This window comes from Gymnoscopelus braueri (assembly GCF_963280865.1).
Source record: "Gymnoscopelus braueri genome assembly, chromosome: 14".
Lineage (NCBI taxonomy): Eukaryota > Metazoa > Chordata > Actinopteri > Myctophiformes > Myctophidae > Gymnoscopelus > Gymnoscopelus braueri.
In genome coordinates this window covers 11562999-11579738 of record NC_137619.1, presented here as the reverse complement: position 1 = coordinate 11579738, position 16740 = coordinate 11562999, and the positions used below count along the sequence as shown (strand labels likewise).

The following is a 16740-nucleotide window of genomic DNA, read 5'->3' as shown; positions in this document are numbered from 1 at the left end:
TGACACTTAATCCATTCAATCCGGGAACGCATCTGTGTCATTTTAGGTGTCTTTGGGCTATTCAAAAATAGCAGATATACAAGCTCATAGCGCGGCACCGAGTGCCGCGCTACGAGCTTGTAGATCTGCTATTTTGGAAAAATCGTGAAAATGTGTGCAAATCTTTGAATATATATATATATACACATTTGTAACTCAAATCTTTGCTTCTGGGGGTCCCTGGAACAACATATTTTGAGATGGGGGGTACACGGACAAATACATATGATTTTGGGGGTCCTTGACATGAAAAAGGTTTGAGGATCACTGATATTATAGCAACTTAAGTCTTTTCAAAAAACTGATTTAGAGCAAAGATTTGAGTTAAAAAAAAGTTAACTTAAAAAAATATGTATATATATTCAAAGATTTGCACACATTTTCACGATTTTTCAAAAAAATAGCAGATCTACAAGCTCGGTGCCGCGCTATGAGCTTGTAGATCTGCTATTTTTTTTACCAGCCAAAGAAATCTAAAAATGACTCGGACGCTTTCCCCGGTCTTAATGGGTTAAATGTTCTGTAAATGTCTGCGGAGCTGAAATAATTCCAAACCCTCCAAGAGTGTCTCTCGTCTCGGTGAACTTTGTCAAACTCATTGACGGTGACATTTAGGGGACAATCGTAAATATCATTGCCCTCAATCCGGTCCAGATACTGTCTGACACTTCGGCTCAGCGTAAAGTGGTGGTGAGCTCCAACTAGGAGGAGACGAGCCTATCGGCGCCGTCAGGGAACAAACCTCGTATCTTCGTTTTCCAACTTTTTACGTTTGTTTTTCCGTAAATTAATGCCCTACGAGAGTGTCATGCAATAGTAGTAAAAAATACGCGTACTGTAGATCTGCTATTTTCGCTACTTTTGGAACAATTTGGGGAAAGTGTAAGTGGTTAAATGTCCGTGGGTAACCGATGAAGTATTAACCCGTGTCATTTTAGACTTTAACCACTTTAACCATATTTTATACTTTGGCTATTCAAAAATATCAGATATACAAGCTCTAGATCTGCTATTTTTTTTTAAAATCATGAACATTTGTGCAAATCTTTGAATATATAAAAAAATATAAGCGAACATTTTTACTCAAATCTTTGCTTCTGGGGGGTCCCTGGAACAAAATATTTTGAGATAGGGGTCCATACAATCCATATAATTTTGGGGGTCCTTGACATGAACAAGTTTGAGAACCACTGACATAGAAACTTAAGTTTTTCAGAGAACTGTTAGGATTTAGAAGACATTTCTAGAATCGGCCTCAGGTCTTAATGGGTTAAAATATTAATCCAATTAAAAGTATTAACAAGGACTTTGTGACTAAATAACAACTGCATTGGATCATTAGAACAAACACAGGTTCTTTTCACATTTGCTGAAAAGTAACGTGTTTTGTACATACAAGGTTTCTACACAACAGCGATGACATGCTTCATGTACACTACAGTACATGATTAAAACTATAAAAGGTATATAAAACTGGGAGACAATGCGGCTGTTAATCTACGCTTCCAAGCGTCCTGGAAGTCATAAAAATAAACATTACGGTACAGACGGACAACAGCCGCACATCTGTGTGAGAGTACATAAAGACTGTACAGGGCTGGTTGGAAGATTCATTATTTAGACAGCAGAATGCAGTGGAACTGTGCGTGCAAAAGGGCAATAGTGGAGTTTTTAACCAATCTGTATGGTGGAATACGTTAATAATATAACTAGTAGAGTACATCCGCCTTGGTCTTACAGAGAAATGTAGATCCTGTTGTCGGGTAGGACACCTGCTGATTGACAAAGTCAATGAAGTCAATAAAGATTGAACACTAGATGCACCGCTGTCTTTACTGCAGTTGGAATTTGAATATTGTTGCAATTACCTCTCACCGTTGGGAGAGGGACAACCGACATAAAACTTGAGGATTGTAGCTGTAGTGTTAATTGCAATTAAAAAAAAAAAAAGATTATTTATCGTTTATTCAGGAGAGTGTAGTGAAACAGGACACCGAGGCCAGAGTGAGCGGGGAGACACGTGAGACGTGATGCCGGGAGCAACTCATAAGGAGCATTTGGCTTCACTATTCTTTGTACAGTAAGTATATGACAACTAGGGCTGTGAATCTTCTGCTATCTCACGATTCGATTCGATTCCGATTCTTGGGGTCACGATTCAGTTATTTTTTTATTCAAACGATTCTCAATTCAAAACGATTCTCGATTCAAAACGATTCTTGATTCAAAACATAGGATTTCAGGATCTACTCCAGTCTTCTGGCATGAGAGCAGAGTACATTTATGTAGCTTTTATAATTGTAAAGGTTTTATCAACTGATAATAACACACAAAGGTAAATCCAAGATCCCTCCAAAAAGAAATTGGGGATTTTTTTTTTTTGTATCACTTTTTTGAAAATGAGAATCGATTCTGAATCGTCCAACAGTAGAATCGCGATTCGTATTCGATTTTTTTTCCTGACACCCCTAGTGACAACGACTGCGTTGTTGCTGGGCACTCCTCATGTGAATCGATGCGTTTAACAGGTTGCGTAGAAAAAAAGCTCAACGCATTTAATCTATCGTTTGTCACGGACGGGTTTCACGGGAGCGCGCCCGCTTGTCCCTCTGCCTGTCAGATTGCCCGTGCCTCCCTATACCTGCCTGTTTGCCACTCTTTGAAAATGAATTACTAGACGCGTCTGTCACTTCCCGTGTAAAAAGCTCTTAAACGTGCTTAGGCGGTTATGGAGAAATGTCTAATTTGGTAGAATTGCTCCATATCTTGCTGTCTTTGCATGAGACTGTCCCGTTGTGTGACACCACAGGGTCATGACTCGCTAGCCATGAAAATAAAATCCGCAGCTAGTCGACTGTCGTTGTCTGATGGCGTGAAAATGGCCTCTCTCTGACGGTTACGCTTCAAGTCTTCCATTCTAACCCATTCAATCCGGGAACGCATCTCTGTCATTTTAGATTTCTTTGGCTATTCAAAAATAGCAGATCGAGTGCCGCACTATGAGCTTGTAGATCTGCTTTTTTTTTTCGTGAAAATGTGTGCAAATATTTGAATATATATATATATTTAAAGGGACATTTTTTTACTCAAATCTTTGCTTCGGGGGGGTCCCTATTACAAAATATTTTGAGATAGGGGTCCGCGACCAAATACATATAATTTTGGGGGTCCTTGACATGAAAGTTTGAGAACCACTGAGTTTCAAAAAACTGTAGGATTTAGAAGACATTTGTAGAATCCCCCAGAAGCAAAGATTTGAGTTACAAATGTTTGCTTTAAATATATATATATTCAAAGATTTGCACAAACTTTCAAGATTTTTCAAAAAAAGCAGATCTACAAGCACTCGGTGCCGCGCTACGAGCTTGTAGATCTGCTATTTTTGAATAGCAAAAAGAAATCTTAAAATGACACAGATTCTTTCCCGGTCTAAATGGGTTAACAGATTTCCATCAAGAACCGGCGCAACGAGCAGAGGATCCTCCTGTGACCCTCCCGCATGTGACACCCACTCCATCACCCAAAACGAACTGACACAAGGCATCTGAAGCACTGAAACATGCACACTCTTATTCACTTGCTTCATACCGAGCCCTGGGTTGCTGCTGTGTTGCAGCCAGCAAGCCGGAAAGGGTTGCACACCACGTGTAATTTAGTCCCGTTTCCAAAAGAGGTTGCAATTGGCAGTGGTGGACTCAAGTACTCAACCCCAGTTCTTGAGTCAAAGTATAGATATACTCCTGGCCAAACATTACTCAACTACAAGTTATGTTTTTTTCTGTTAAATTTGTACTTACTGTAAAGGGATAGTTCACCCCCGAAATGACTTTTTTTCTATCGATTAGTCGCCCCATGAGAATTCATGGATATTGTTTTTGTCGCATTCCTAAGCCAATACTTTGATGACCGGCAGCGATTCCGGTAGGAGACACAAAGAGTCTCCTTTGTGTCTCCTACCGGAACCACTGCCTACTGCTGGTCCTCAAATTATTGGCTTAGGAATGCGACAAAAACTAAAAAAATATCCTTGAATTCAAGTCTCCATGGGGTGACTAATCGGTGAACTATCTCTTGAAGTGCTTTGCGACACGTTGTGGGTTGATCGGCTATTTTCTATTTTAATTCATAACATATTTTTGTAAGTTTGTGTCCCGACTCCCGGGTCTTCCTTTCTGGACATCTAGTTGAGTCAAAGACAATAGACGAAGACGAAGACAATATAAGCTTCCAAAAAAAGATACTCAAAATAATTTTAGCTTAAGTACAGTTAGGCTACTCAAGTAAATTCACTTTGCTACTGTCCACCACTGGCAGTTGGCAATTTATTTTTACAGGAAATAGGGAGCATGTGAGCAACAGTACTGCCGGCGATGACAGTCAGCACCTCCTCTATGATATGCATAGTGAGTGCTCTGACGGTACACAGGTTCAACAAAAGGGAACAGCGTAGCCACGGGCAACATGGTCTAAGCCCACTTCAATTGTTCAACACGTACTAGAGAGGCCTGTCAGCTTTCAAGATGTTTCAGACTGATCCTCGTCTGACGTCTGTCTTCTCACATTAGGATCCGCTTTCATAAAAAATAACAACAACACTAAATGTTTAACCTTCTCTTTGATCTTACCCGACTGCTTCTGCAAGAGGTTCTGTATGCAGTATATTCCAGACAGGAAGCGGGTTCAGAGTGAATACCAGGTTTTCACAGTGATTGTTTGAACTTAACCCATTGAATCCGGGAACGCGTGTCTGTCATTTTAGATTTCTTTGGCTATCCAAAAATAGCAGATATACAAGCTCATAGCGCAGCACCGAGTGCTATTTTTGAAAAATCTTGAAGATTTGTGCAAATCTTTGAATATATATTTTGCAAATATTTGAGTTACAAATGTTCGCTTTAAAAATATATATACTCAAAAGATTTGCACAACTTTTCACGATTTTTCAAAAATAGCAGATCTACAAGCTCATAGCGCGGCACTCGGTGCCGCGCTATGAGCTTGTAGATCTGCTATTTTTTAATAGCCAAAGAAAAGAAAAAATGACAGAGACGTGTTCCCGGATTGAATGGGTTAATTTGACTCATAATAAACCATTAGTTTACAGTACTGTATGTCATGACACATTTTGATTTTATATCTAACTCTATTTAACTTTGATTCAAACCTTTAGTAATCTTGTGGGAAATTAAGTTTCAGCTTCACCCAACTGATGGCTGCTCAGAAGCGCTCGGGGACACTTTGACGTGAACGCTGGATGGGACTGTGAGGCAAAGCGGTGACGTTCTGATTAGCAAAGGGCCTCTCTACCAACTAAGCCTCGACCTCCACAACTGATTGGTTGTAGTAAGTAGTACTGACTGTTGTGGTCAAAGGTAAGAGGTCAAGGTCAAGGTCACGCACTGAAATCATCAGACGCTCTCGTCAGAGCACCCATTGCTTACAAGGGCTCGAGGGAATTTCCACTTGGACTTAAAGGTTCTATGACATTCATTTTAACTTTTTTTATCTTTTATGTTTTTTGGGGGGTTTTATGACCTCAATTACACCTAAAAAATCTGAACTTTGAACATTCAGTGGATTTTCTGTGGTCTGGGGTTTTCTGAATAATTAGGCTGAAAAGTAATCTGAGCTTGGCCCTTCGGCAGTGAGGTCACAGTCGATTAATCCCGCCCACTCTCCTCCTTGCCCCTCCCCTCCCCTATCCTTTCCTTTGGGGGGGGGCGGAGCAGAGGCGATGATTGACAGGCAAAATCCCTCACCAGCGACACCCGCAGGCAAAGATTTCTTTTTTCATTGCAGTTGAAAAGGCTTTAGAAATGTGAGAGAAAAACACCTGCCATGGATCAATTGAGTGGAATTTTTTGTTAAAACTTTTTATACACGTTTGAAGGACCATGACAAAGACTTTTAATTTGTGGTAAAACTGAACGTCATTAAACCTTTAAGGATGAAGAAGTAGGTGGTAAAAGTCATAGGTCAATTCCTTTAATAATAGTTTGTCTGACTAGATAAATTGATAAAATACTGGCACAGATACTGTGTGCCAGGCTTGGTGCTGATACTGTAGTGTAGGTGACACACTGAAATAACCTCAGGGTATCATCTGTTGTAGACTACAGTTGTTGGGTAGACAGTGATGATTACAAGGCCACTGATTTTTTTTACACGTGGGTCTCAACGGGACAAACTGTATGGCATGGTGATGCATGGATCTGTCCGAACCCCACAGGCCGGCCAGGTTTACGGACGACTGGAGAGAGAGAGCACTGCGATCGGGTAGGGTGGATGTGGGCCAGACAGGCCAGGGGTTCTCAAAGTGGGGTACGGGAACCGCCAGGGGTCCTTGAGGGGGTTCCAGGGGGTCCCCAGCTAAATGATTGATAGTTAGGATCCAAATGGACCTTTACAGATCTGTAGCTCTGAGAGTGTACAAATGGATCAACATGGACCCCCCCCCATTTGGTTCCATTTGTACACTCTCAGAGTTATGGGGGTCTGTGGCCTAATCATGCATTACCAAACTGGGGGTCCTTGAAATTAAAATATTTGAGAACCACTGAGATAGGCTACACACAGCATAGTTACAGTATAGACTCATATATCTGATAACTTTTCCAGACTTATTCTGCTCCTTTGTGCTCACTGCATCTATTTCTCAGAGAGAGAGAGAGAGAGAGAGAGAGAGAGAGAGTGAGAGTGAGAGTGAGAGTGAGAGTGAGAGTGAGAGTGAGAGTGAGAGCGAGAGCGAGAGCGAGAGAGAAAGATGTGTTAATGGCTGACTCACTCTGATTCAACTCTTGGCAGTATAGCGTCATCTCAGCAATTAATGGGGTCGGGCTAAAGTCGACCGTTTCTCTATTTAAACAGCTTTTCATGTGCTGTAGTGTAGGTTATACAATGTGTGTGTCTTGTTTCTCTATTTAAACAGCTTTCATGTGCTGTAGTGTAGGTTATACAATGTGTGTGTGTGTGTGTGTGTGTGTGTGTGTGTGTGTGTGTGTGTGTGTGTGTGTGTGTGTGTGTGTGTGTGTGTGTGTGTTCCATGACTCTCTCCGCGGTGCTGAATAAGCACATTGCCAGGGGCAAGATAATCATATACTCTAGTGCAGGTCAGTAGGATGCATCATATCTCCATGACGATACATACACCTCCTCTACCACTTAGGGTTCAATGTACATCATTTTATTTCAATTCGTTTTACCTATACACCTACTGTATGTGTATCACTCAATTTTCATTTATATTTACGATACACCTACACTAGGACTATTCACACTTATAAACCCAGCAATCCTTTCATACATTCAAATAGCCTGTTTTAGTACCTACTTTCCTGGCCTTTTGGGTCAGGGTCAAAACAATCCAGACGCGACAATAGATTTTGTTTTCTTCTTCTACTTGACAGTTAATTATGGCCCCTCAACAAGATGGACACTCTCATCCTCTTTCGATTTAAAAAGTTTAATGCGTTAACACTTTGGCATCTGAGAGGAAGGGTGACTATTGTGATTGATAAACTAGCATTGCAATTGCAGGGGAAAAAATCTACTTTTCACAAGGGTATGGCAGCCAGTCTTGGATGCAGTGGACCCCTCTAGACTGAGCTTCAATGTACCTTATTGAACAGTATATGTGAAAATGGGAAAAAGTCTCTGGTAACCTGGAATATGCAATCATGTCAAACCGGTGGTGTATTTGTGTCTATTTTATTGTATTTTATTTATTTTGTTGTTGTCTGATGTAATGTCTGTGTATTGTGGTGCCTGCTAGTTTGTGTTAAAAAAGGGTGATTCTACACAAATTGTATGCTACAACAAATGTTAAAACTATCAGAACCTCAATAAAGAAACATAAAATATATATATATTCAACTTTTTTTTGGTAAATTAATGACCTATTTTATTGCACAAAAGTGTTGCGCAAAAGTAGTCAAAATAGCCAATCTACAAGCTCAACACGTGAGCTTGTAGAAGATCTGCTACCTTTAAAAGTGCAAAATGTTTAACTCTGTCTGTGGGTTTTCACACATATCTAACCAATGAAAAGTATTAACAAATGCTTGTGACTAAATATAAATTACATTGGATCCACCGGAACATACTGCTGGTTCTTTTTTTCTATTTCCTGAAAAGTATATGGTTTTGGACATACAAGGTATCCACCAAACAGCAATGCTATTATACTGTACACATGTACTGTATACAGACTCATCCCCTCGGTATAGCACTAAGCCACTAGGACAGTCCTTTATTGTGTGCCTGTATAGTCATCAGGCTCCACAGAAAGCCAGACCCTTATGGGAGCTTAAGACCTGCAAGACCTGTCTGTTCTCTTCTGTTCTCTGGGAATACTGACTCTGGCACTGTCTGTTCTTTTAGATTACAGAGTATTGTACTTAAGTAACATGTTGGCAAGCTCGTAGCGCAGCACCAAGTGCCGCACTACATGATATATATATATATATATTTTTTAAAGCGAACAAAACTCAAATCTTTGCTTCTGGGGTCCCTGGAACGACACATTTTGAGATGGGGGTCCGTGACCAAATACATATAATTTTGGGGGTCCTTGACATGAAAAAGTTGGAGCATACGAAATATACGTTTTTTTTCCAGAAAACTATTAGGATTTACATTTTGTAGACTCTGCCTCAGGTCTTAATGGGTTAAGGATAGTTGACACAGTATGTTCTATCTCAAGCTCACTGTTGATAGGCTGTATACAGTATATTCTTTGGGGATAGATGTCTGTTTTCATGTATATTTATTGACACAATGTTCATGATGTTAGCAAACTCATTAATTCAGACACTCAGTGAGGATGTCTAGCATTAAACTCTAAGTCTATTTCATTTTAGGTTTATTCTCATCTCTCTACTCTTACCTGTACTTCTCCCCGTGATTCATTCTCACCACTGTTACTGCTGTGACGCCTGCATTTCCCCGTGGGGATCGATAAAGGTTTATCTTATTTTATACGTTGCTGCTTGTTTGAATACAATACGATATTATATTTGGAGCCTATATTTCCTTTGAGTATTTCCAGGACCTGGATAGAGCATCATCTGATCATTGCTTTAAACTTTTTGCATTCAATATGCACGATAAATTGGTGTGAAAGGTCTTTCCACTTCCTATCAGCCTGTAGCGAGCCTGCATTTGATTTCAGGAATCAAATGGAAATGAGAATTCCGGAGGGAGGGGCTTTACCAGGCTATGTTATGACGGCTTGGAAAACAATCTACTTTATAGCAAATAAGCTATTAAAGGGACCGTGACTAATACGTTGTGGGAGTTCTTGTGAAAAGTTACATTATTCTCGAAACACAATTTTCCCACTCTCCCTGTCATCCTAATAGAGCCACTCAATGGCGTACATACAGTACACGTTGTCTACATCATTTATAAAGGATTCACATATTTAACAGTGGTGGACAGAACCAAAGTAGTACTGTACTTACAGTAAACCTTTTTTTTTGTATCTGTACTGTATTAATATATTTGGATACTACTAGGCTACATTATGAATTAACCACTTTCAATGTGTCAAGATGCAATGCATTGTGAGCTTGTAGATCTTTTTTTGTTTTCATTTTAATACAGATATTAAAAAAAATATATAATTTGTAATTTGTACTTTTGAATACTAAGCAAGTACACCAGTACTTTAAATGAAGTACAACGTTTGACAGAGCAACTTTCACTTGTAGCTGAGTATTATTTGACCAGGAGTGTGTATACTTTGACTCTGGCGTTGAGTACTTTGTCCACCCACTGCATCTGTATACTGTACATTTTACATTATGTTCTCATTGACATAAACTACTGTATGATGATGAAGAACGTACCTTGAGGAAAGTACCCATGTCTCCAATAATTGGCAAGGCAACCTGTCAAAGAGAGAAGAGAGGTTCTATTAAAGACGGGGTGCCGTGATTTTCAGTGATCCCCCCCCCCTAAAACATAATCATCAGGTATAATGGTTATACTAGGAGGAAGATTTTTTTCAAAAAAGTGTACAGAAAGTGTTAAAATTATGTTTTTCTGTGGACACGCCTCCAGTTCATTAAGTATACCTGGTTCTCACCTTAGCACCTCCTCCACCACCTTAGCACCACCCACCTGTCCTAGTCCCTCCTCCTCCTCATGCCCACACCTGTTGTGTTATGATAATGAGGGGGAGGGTATCATTTTACTGTGTCACTAAAGCGCTGTTTTTCTATTAGCACGTTTGACCCTCAAGGTTTCAGCCTCCAGGAAGAAACTCAAAATAGTCAGAGAAGACATAAAACACCATAAAAACACCACCAGGGGGCTTAATGAAGTTCTATCAACCTCATAGACACATGAAAAACAGAAAAGGTGCAAAACCATGGCACCACCTCTTTAAACATTATACTGTTTCGGCCTCGGGTCTTAATGGGTTAAAAACATTGATGTCCTCACAAGGATAGTATTACAAACGCGTGCGTGTGCACGGGCACGTGTGTCTGTGCCAGTGTCACACCTGCACAAAGATTTCTAAAAGTGGTGCCAGTTGGTCATAAAAAAACACTTCCTGGTTGGTGATGTGGCAGGTTAACCTGCTAGCCTTCAAACTCTACCAGCAATTATCCCATTTAGACCGGGGAACGAATCTCTGTCATTTTTTTATTTCCTTGGCTATTCAAAAATAGCAGATATACAAGCTACAAGCTTGTAGATCTGCTATTTTAGAAAAAACTTGAACATTTGTGCAAATCTTTGAATATATATATATATTTTTTAAAGCAAGCATCTGTAACTCACCCCCCCCCCCCCCCCAGAAGCACAGATTTGAGTTACAAATGTTCCCTTTAAAAATATATATATATTCAAATATTTGCACAAAATGGTCAAGAGTTTTCATAGCGCTGCACTCGGTGCCGCGCTATGAGCTTGTAGATCTGCTATTTTTGAATAGCCCAAGTATAAAATATGGATAAAGTGGTTTACACAGATGCGTTCCCGGTGTGAATGGGTTATATTGGAGCATTTCGTGCTAAAGCCCAAGTGACCGTTATGTATGTTGAGAGAAGCTTCAGCGGTGCTGACAGCACCCGCTCTGCAGGTACTGTATATATTGAACTGGAAAAGCTTACAGTACTTACTGGTTCACCTGGAGCTCCAGGAAGGCCTGGAGAACCGCTTCTGCCTGGAGGACCCTTCACAAAGAGACATTGGGGTGAAACAGTTAAACAAACTAATTGATTTAATCAATTATAAAAAATATATATAATCAATAATTGACCATTTAATACAATAATTGATTAATAATCAATTCCTATTTTGGTCATGTCATTACAGGCGAAAAGTTGAAAAGTTTTGAACAATTGTGAAAATAGCTGATTTACAAGCACACAATGCATCGCCATGCGACAAGTTGAGCTTGTAGATCAGCTACTTTCACTATTTTTCACAAATTTTTTTTTTTACTTAAAAACATGATCCTCCATTATTCGATTAATTCGATTAAAAAGTAATCGATAGAATAATCGCTAAGAAAATTATGGAGAGTCTCAGCCCTATAGGGAAACTTTAGGGCACAGTCACACATTATTGAAACCTCTGTATGTGTGAGCATGCCCTTCATCAGTGGTGGGAAAAGTACTCTAATTTTGTACTTAAGTAAAAGTATCAATACTGCAATGTAGAAATACTCTGTTACGAAGTAAAAGTCCGGAAATCAAAATGTACCTGAGTAAAAGTACAAAACTATTGGCATCAGAATGTACTTAAAGTACCAAAAGTGAAAGTACTTATTATGCAGAATGTCGTGTCCCGTTTCACAAGGTATCATGTGTATAAGATGTATTGAAATCTTTTGAAAATAGCCGATCTACAAGCTCACAACGCGCCGCATCGCGACGCGTTGTGAGCTTGTTAATGTATGTTTTGTAATACTAATTAAAATCTACAAAGTAACTAGGAACTTAAGTTTTCAAATAATTGTAGCGGAGTAAAAAGTACAATATTTGCCTCTGAGATGTAGTGGAGTAGAAGTAAAAGTATTGAAAATCCGAAATACTCCATCAAAGTAAAAGTACCTCAAAATTGTACTCTTTACCTGCCATTGACGAGATTTCTCGTTTTTCTCTGCATGGCTCAGCCAGCCGTCAACTAGAAAAACGAGATTTTTTGGCTTTTTTAATTTTTCGTTTATCACAAAGGAAGCAGGAGATAACGCGATGCGAAGATTTTTTGCTCCATTCACTTCAATGTTAAAAAATAAACTGAGACAAAATTCACATTTGACCTATTTTTGCAATGTATTTTATATGGCAGGGAAGGGGGTAGATTGTGTATATATAGATACTCTGGCAGTTAAAGAGTTAAGTACTTGAGTAAATGTACTTAGTTGCTTTCCACCCCTGGTAGGGAAGCCAAGCTTCCTTGGAGCTGGCAGCTCTCTCATGCACAGAGGTTGGTGTGTGTGTGTGTGCTTGTCCTGCTAACAGCGCTGAAACAGGGCCGATCGGGGTCACGATCATAGCACTCACCTCTCTTCCTTGCGGTCCAGTAGGGCCAGATAAACCAGTTGTTCCGCGAGGGCCCTGGAAACATGAACACACATCGTTATGATCAGGTAGCACTCGTGCACATCCAGAGTTGGAGGTGCTGGTATAGGCAAGGAGACGTACAGAGATTGAAACGCTGAAACTTCCCACTACTTCTCTTGATTAGGAAGGGGTCTATCACGCTTTTTTTTTAACCCATTCAATCCGGGAACACATCTGTGTCATTTTAGATTTCTTTGGCTATTAAAAAATAGCAGATATACAAGCTTGTAGATCTGCGATTTTAGATATTTTTGCAAATCTTTGAATATATATATTTTTTAAGCGAACATTTTTAACTCAAATCTTTGCTTCTGGGGGTTCTACAAATATCTTCTAAATCCAAACAGTTTTTTGAAAAAACTTATGTTGCTATATTCAGTGGTTCTTAAACTTTTTCATGTCAAGGACCCCCCAAATGATATGTATTGGACCCCATATTAAAATATGTTGTTCCAGGGACCCCCAGAAGCAAAGATTTGAGTTAAAAATGTTCGCTTTAAAAAAATATATATTCAAAAAGATTTGCAATATAGCCAATATAGCCAAAGTATAAAATAATGGTTAAAGTGGTTAACAGATGCGTTCCCGGTTTGAATACACGTGTAGGGTGGGTGATGGCTGATTTAAGCAGTCATACCTGACTCTGAGCTTTGGGTGTGAAGAAGACGACACCATTGATAAAAAAAAAAGGATTCACACAGGATAAATCAGCCAACAACACATGCATGTGTTTGTTTTCACTCTGTATTCCCCCCGTGGTTACGGGACGGTTACAACTGAGGCATGGCAAGCAGCCTTATGTTGTGAGGAAATATTTTGAACAAGAACCTTGGCTGCCGTCTGTCCTCCCCCTGAGCGCTAACGCTATTAGCACTCTATTCAGCTGTACCTAGACTTTAGCATTCTTCGCAATAACACTGGGCAGTCCCAGTATTGTCGTCGCTGTCGTGCAGAAATCTTGTATCTCCATATTTCATGTTTATTTCATAAATTAATGACATACTTTGTCGTACAAGAGTGTCGTGCGAACGTTGAAAAACTAGCAGATGTAAAAGCTTGTACATTTGCTAGCTTCACTATTGTTAAAATGATCCCTTATAGCCAAATAGGCCTTAATACATTATAATTGCCCTCTTTTTATGGAATGCATGTGCAAACAAAAATATTAAAAATATTTATTTGATGCTCATATTAACCTTACATGCATTCCATAAATTCCATAGGTCTAGACAACACATGGACAAATGACATCATCAACTTGCGACGGGCATTGCCCCTATTGAGTGAAAGATGAGCTATTTCTAAAATAAATACAATATTTAAGGTGTTTTAAATTTTACGTTTTAGTTTTAGAGGACAATTATAATGTATTAAGGCATATTTGGCTTATTAGCCAGGGAATGTTTAAAAAAAAATGTAAGTGCAAGTGAAAGTGTCTGTGAGTTCTTATAAATATTTAACAAATGAAAAGTATTAGCAAGAGCTTGTGACTAAAATAACTACATTCAATCCATTGGAACTAAGGTTCTTCTTCCCATTTCGTGAAAAGTACACAGTGTTGGATATACTGTACAAGGTTTCCACCCTAGAGCGACGATATGAATGCTGATGTAATTGCAAGAACACTGTGGACAACGTCAGTTGTTCTACACCTGAATGAATGGGCTGTTTTTTTGTGTGTAAATCAGCAGATTGGGATGTATTGTTTTCCCCCCCACATACCTCGATTCCTGGCTTCCCTGCAGGTCCCAAGAGGCCCTGAGAAAACATCACACAACATTGTTAAAACCATCCGCCCTCCAGCACCCCGCATCCAATAAAGGAACTGTGTTAAGACACCTTCTGCTATATTGATTCTCTGTTTACAACACCTGTGTTTCAAACGGCAACGCAAAACGACACTCAAAACCTTTTGAGCCTCAATCCAGTAGAAAATCTCAAAAGACAAAATGCTACAAATGTCACGGTACAACAGGAGGGCGGAAGAACAGTGTTTCCCCAAACAATGGGTCGGGACCCATTTTTGGGTCATGCAACCTTTTTTATGGGTTGCGAGTAAATATAACTTTTTTGTTTGTATACTATATATTTAAAACATATCGTTGCTGTCCGGCAGAAACCAGCTAACTAAATGTTTCCGCTTTTGCATTTTTTTTTACATAAATTAGTGCTATTGAACACCCTTTACGTCTGTGTGTTGATTACATTTTTTTTTTAAATCAATGAAAAGTATTAAAAAGTGCTTCTGCCAAAACCAGCTAACTCCATTGGATCCTCAAACGTTCTGCTAAACCAGCTAACTCCACCAAAGGGGGGTGGAGTTAGCTGTTTTTTCTGACTCCAGGCTCCACCCCCTTTTGAACTCCAACCTCATTGTGAGCTTGGAGGTCCATTTAGCTGTTCTTATCAATGATGAACAAAACCTCCTAACTCCACTTTTTGTTTTGTTTTTGTCATTTCCTGAAAAATTAACATTTTGGAGTTAGCTGGTTGCTGCCGGACAGCAGAGATATAGAAATATATATCTATATATATGATCTATATGTAGATTTCCACAATTAAAAACTAATATATACCGTATTTATAAAATTACCAAAATACAGGAATAAAAACAAATTAACATTCAAAAAAAAATTCAAAGAACAAAAACAAACTTCCATACATAACGTTTAGGAAATAGTGAAAATAGCAGAGCTTGTAGATCGGCTATTTTCCACTATTTTTCAAATATAGATTGAGTTGGGTCTGCCATGTTTAAAAAGGTTTTACTACTTAACCCATTAAGACCTGAGGTTTTTTGAAAGTTTTGAAATTTTGAAACTTTTTGAAAAAAAAAATCTAAAACATTTTCTTTCAAGATTTTTTTTTCAAGATTTTTTTCAAAAATAGCAGATCTACAAGCTCATAGCGCGGCACTCGGTGCCGCGCTATGAGCTTGTATATCTGCTATTTTTGAATAGCCAAAGACATCTAAAGTGACACAGATGCGTTCCAGGTATCAATGGGTTAAGGTAAAGTTTGGGTCCTATAGGGAGACAACAAAATGATGTTTTGGGTCTTGAGCTGAACCAGTTTGGGAACGGCGTGTGTGGTAGAATGCAGAGTGGTCCACACAGTGCTGTTGTACTCACAGGGGGGCCGACGATGGTGTCCCCTAGTTCCCCCTTCTCACCGTGGTCTCCTGGCAGTCCTGGGACCCCCCTCTCTCCCTGACAAGAGGCACCAGAGGGGTTTTATAACGATACAGACAGTAGAATTCATTCAACAGAGCTACTAGTACTGTATAGCAGTGGTTCTCAAACTTTTTCCTGTCAAGGACCCCCAAATTGATAAATATTTGGCTGCGGACCCCCATCTGAAAATATGTTGTGCCAGGGACCCCCAGAAGCAAAGATTTGCGTTAAAAAAATGTTCACTAATGTTCAAGATTTTTGAAAAATAGCAGATCTACAAGCTCATAGCGCGGCACTCGGTGCCGCGCTATGAGCTTGTATATCTGCTATTTTTGAATAGCCAAAGTATAAAAGGTTAAAGTGGTTCAAATAATTGTGACGCTATATTAACACATTTTGCTTTGGGACCCCCTGGAACCCCCCCAAGGACCCCTGGGGGTCCCCGGGACCTCACTTTGAGAACCAATGCTGTATAGTACATAATTGTCATTAAAGCTACAATCCATAACTTTTCTATTCATTGTCATCCAGTACTGTCGGTGTCCTACTTCCAGACGACCAGTGTCTCAATGGAAGGGCAGGGAGACCAGCTCCATTCACTGCAGCTGTGTTAGTTATACTGTATTCACATACTCAACCATACAGATTGGTTAAAATAATGTTTTATACATTAAAATTAAGTCCAGGATTGTAGCTTTAAGGATTTACTTTCATTTTTTTTTTTTATGTGAATCGAGAGCGTTACCATTTAGCATGGAGCACACACAGAACATGCAATGAGAAAACAATAAGAAAACAACAGCACACGGCATGTTTAAAGTACAACAAATCTTACTTAAACAAAGGAAAATCATTGTTCAAAAAGGCAGCTAATTTACATATAACGTTTGGCTCATCTAAAGGTAACGAGAACATGTATCGGCCACTGCCCCCCCCCCCCCCCCGTATCC

At 39.4% G+C, this 16740-nt stretch overlaps 1 protein-coding gene across 1 annotated transcript in view; it reads right to left on the bottom strand.

The window, feature by feature from the left end:
• LOC308099849 (uncharacterized protein) overlaps positions 1 to 16740 on the bottom strand; it is a 266481-nt gene that overhangs the window by 47870 nt on the left and 201871 nt on the right. Inside the window, exons 31-35 of the mRNA XM_080448669.1 lie at positions 15749 to 15826; positions 14340 to 14375; positions 12558 to 12611; positions 11169 to 11222; positions 9888 to 9929 (exon numbers count right to left, since the gene is read on the bottom strand). Coding sequence (XP_080304795.1) covers positions 9888 to 9929; positions 11169 to 11222; positions 12558 to 12611; positions 14340 to 14375; positions 15749 to 15826 — 264 coding nt within the window. The remainder of the gene's footprint in view (positions 1 to 9887; positions 9930 to 11168; positions 11223 to 12557; positions 12612 to 14339; positions 14376 to 15748; positions 15827 to 16740) is intronic.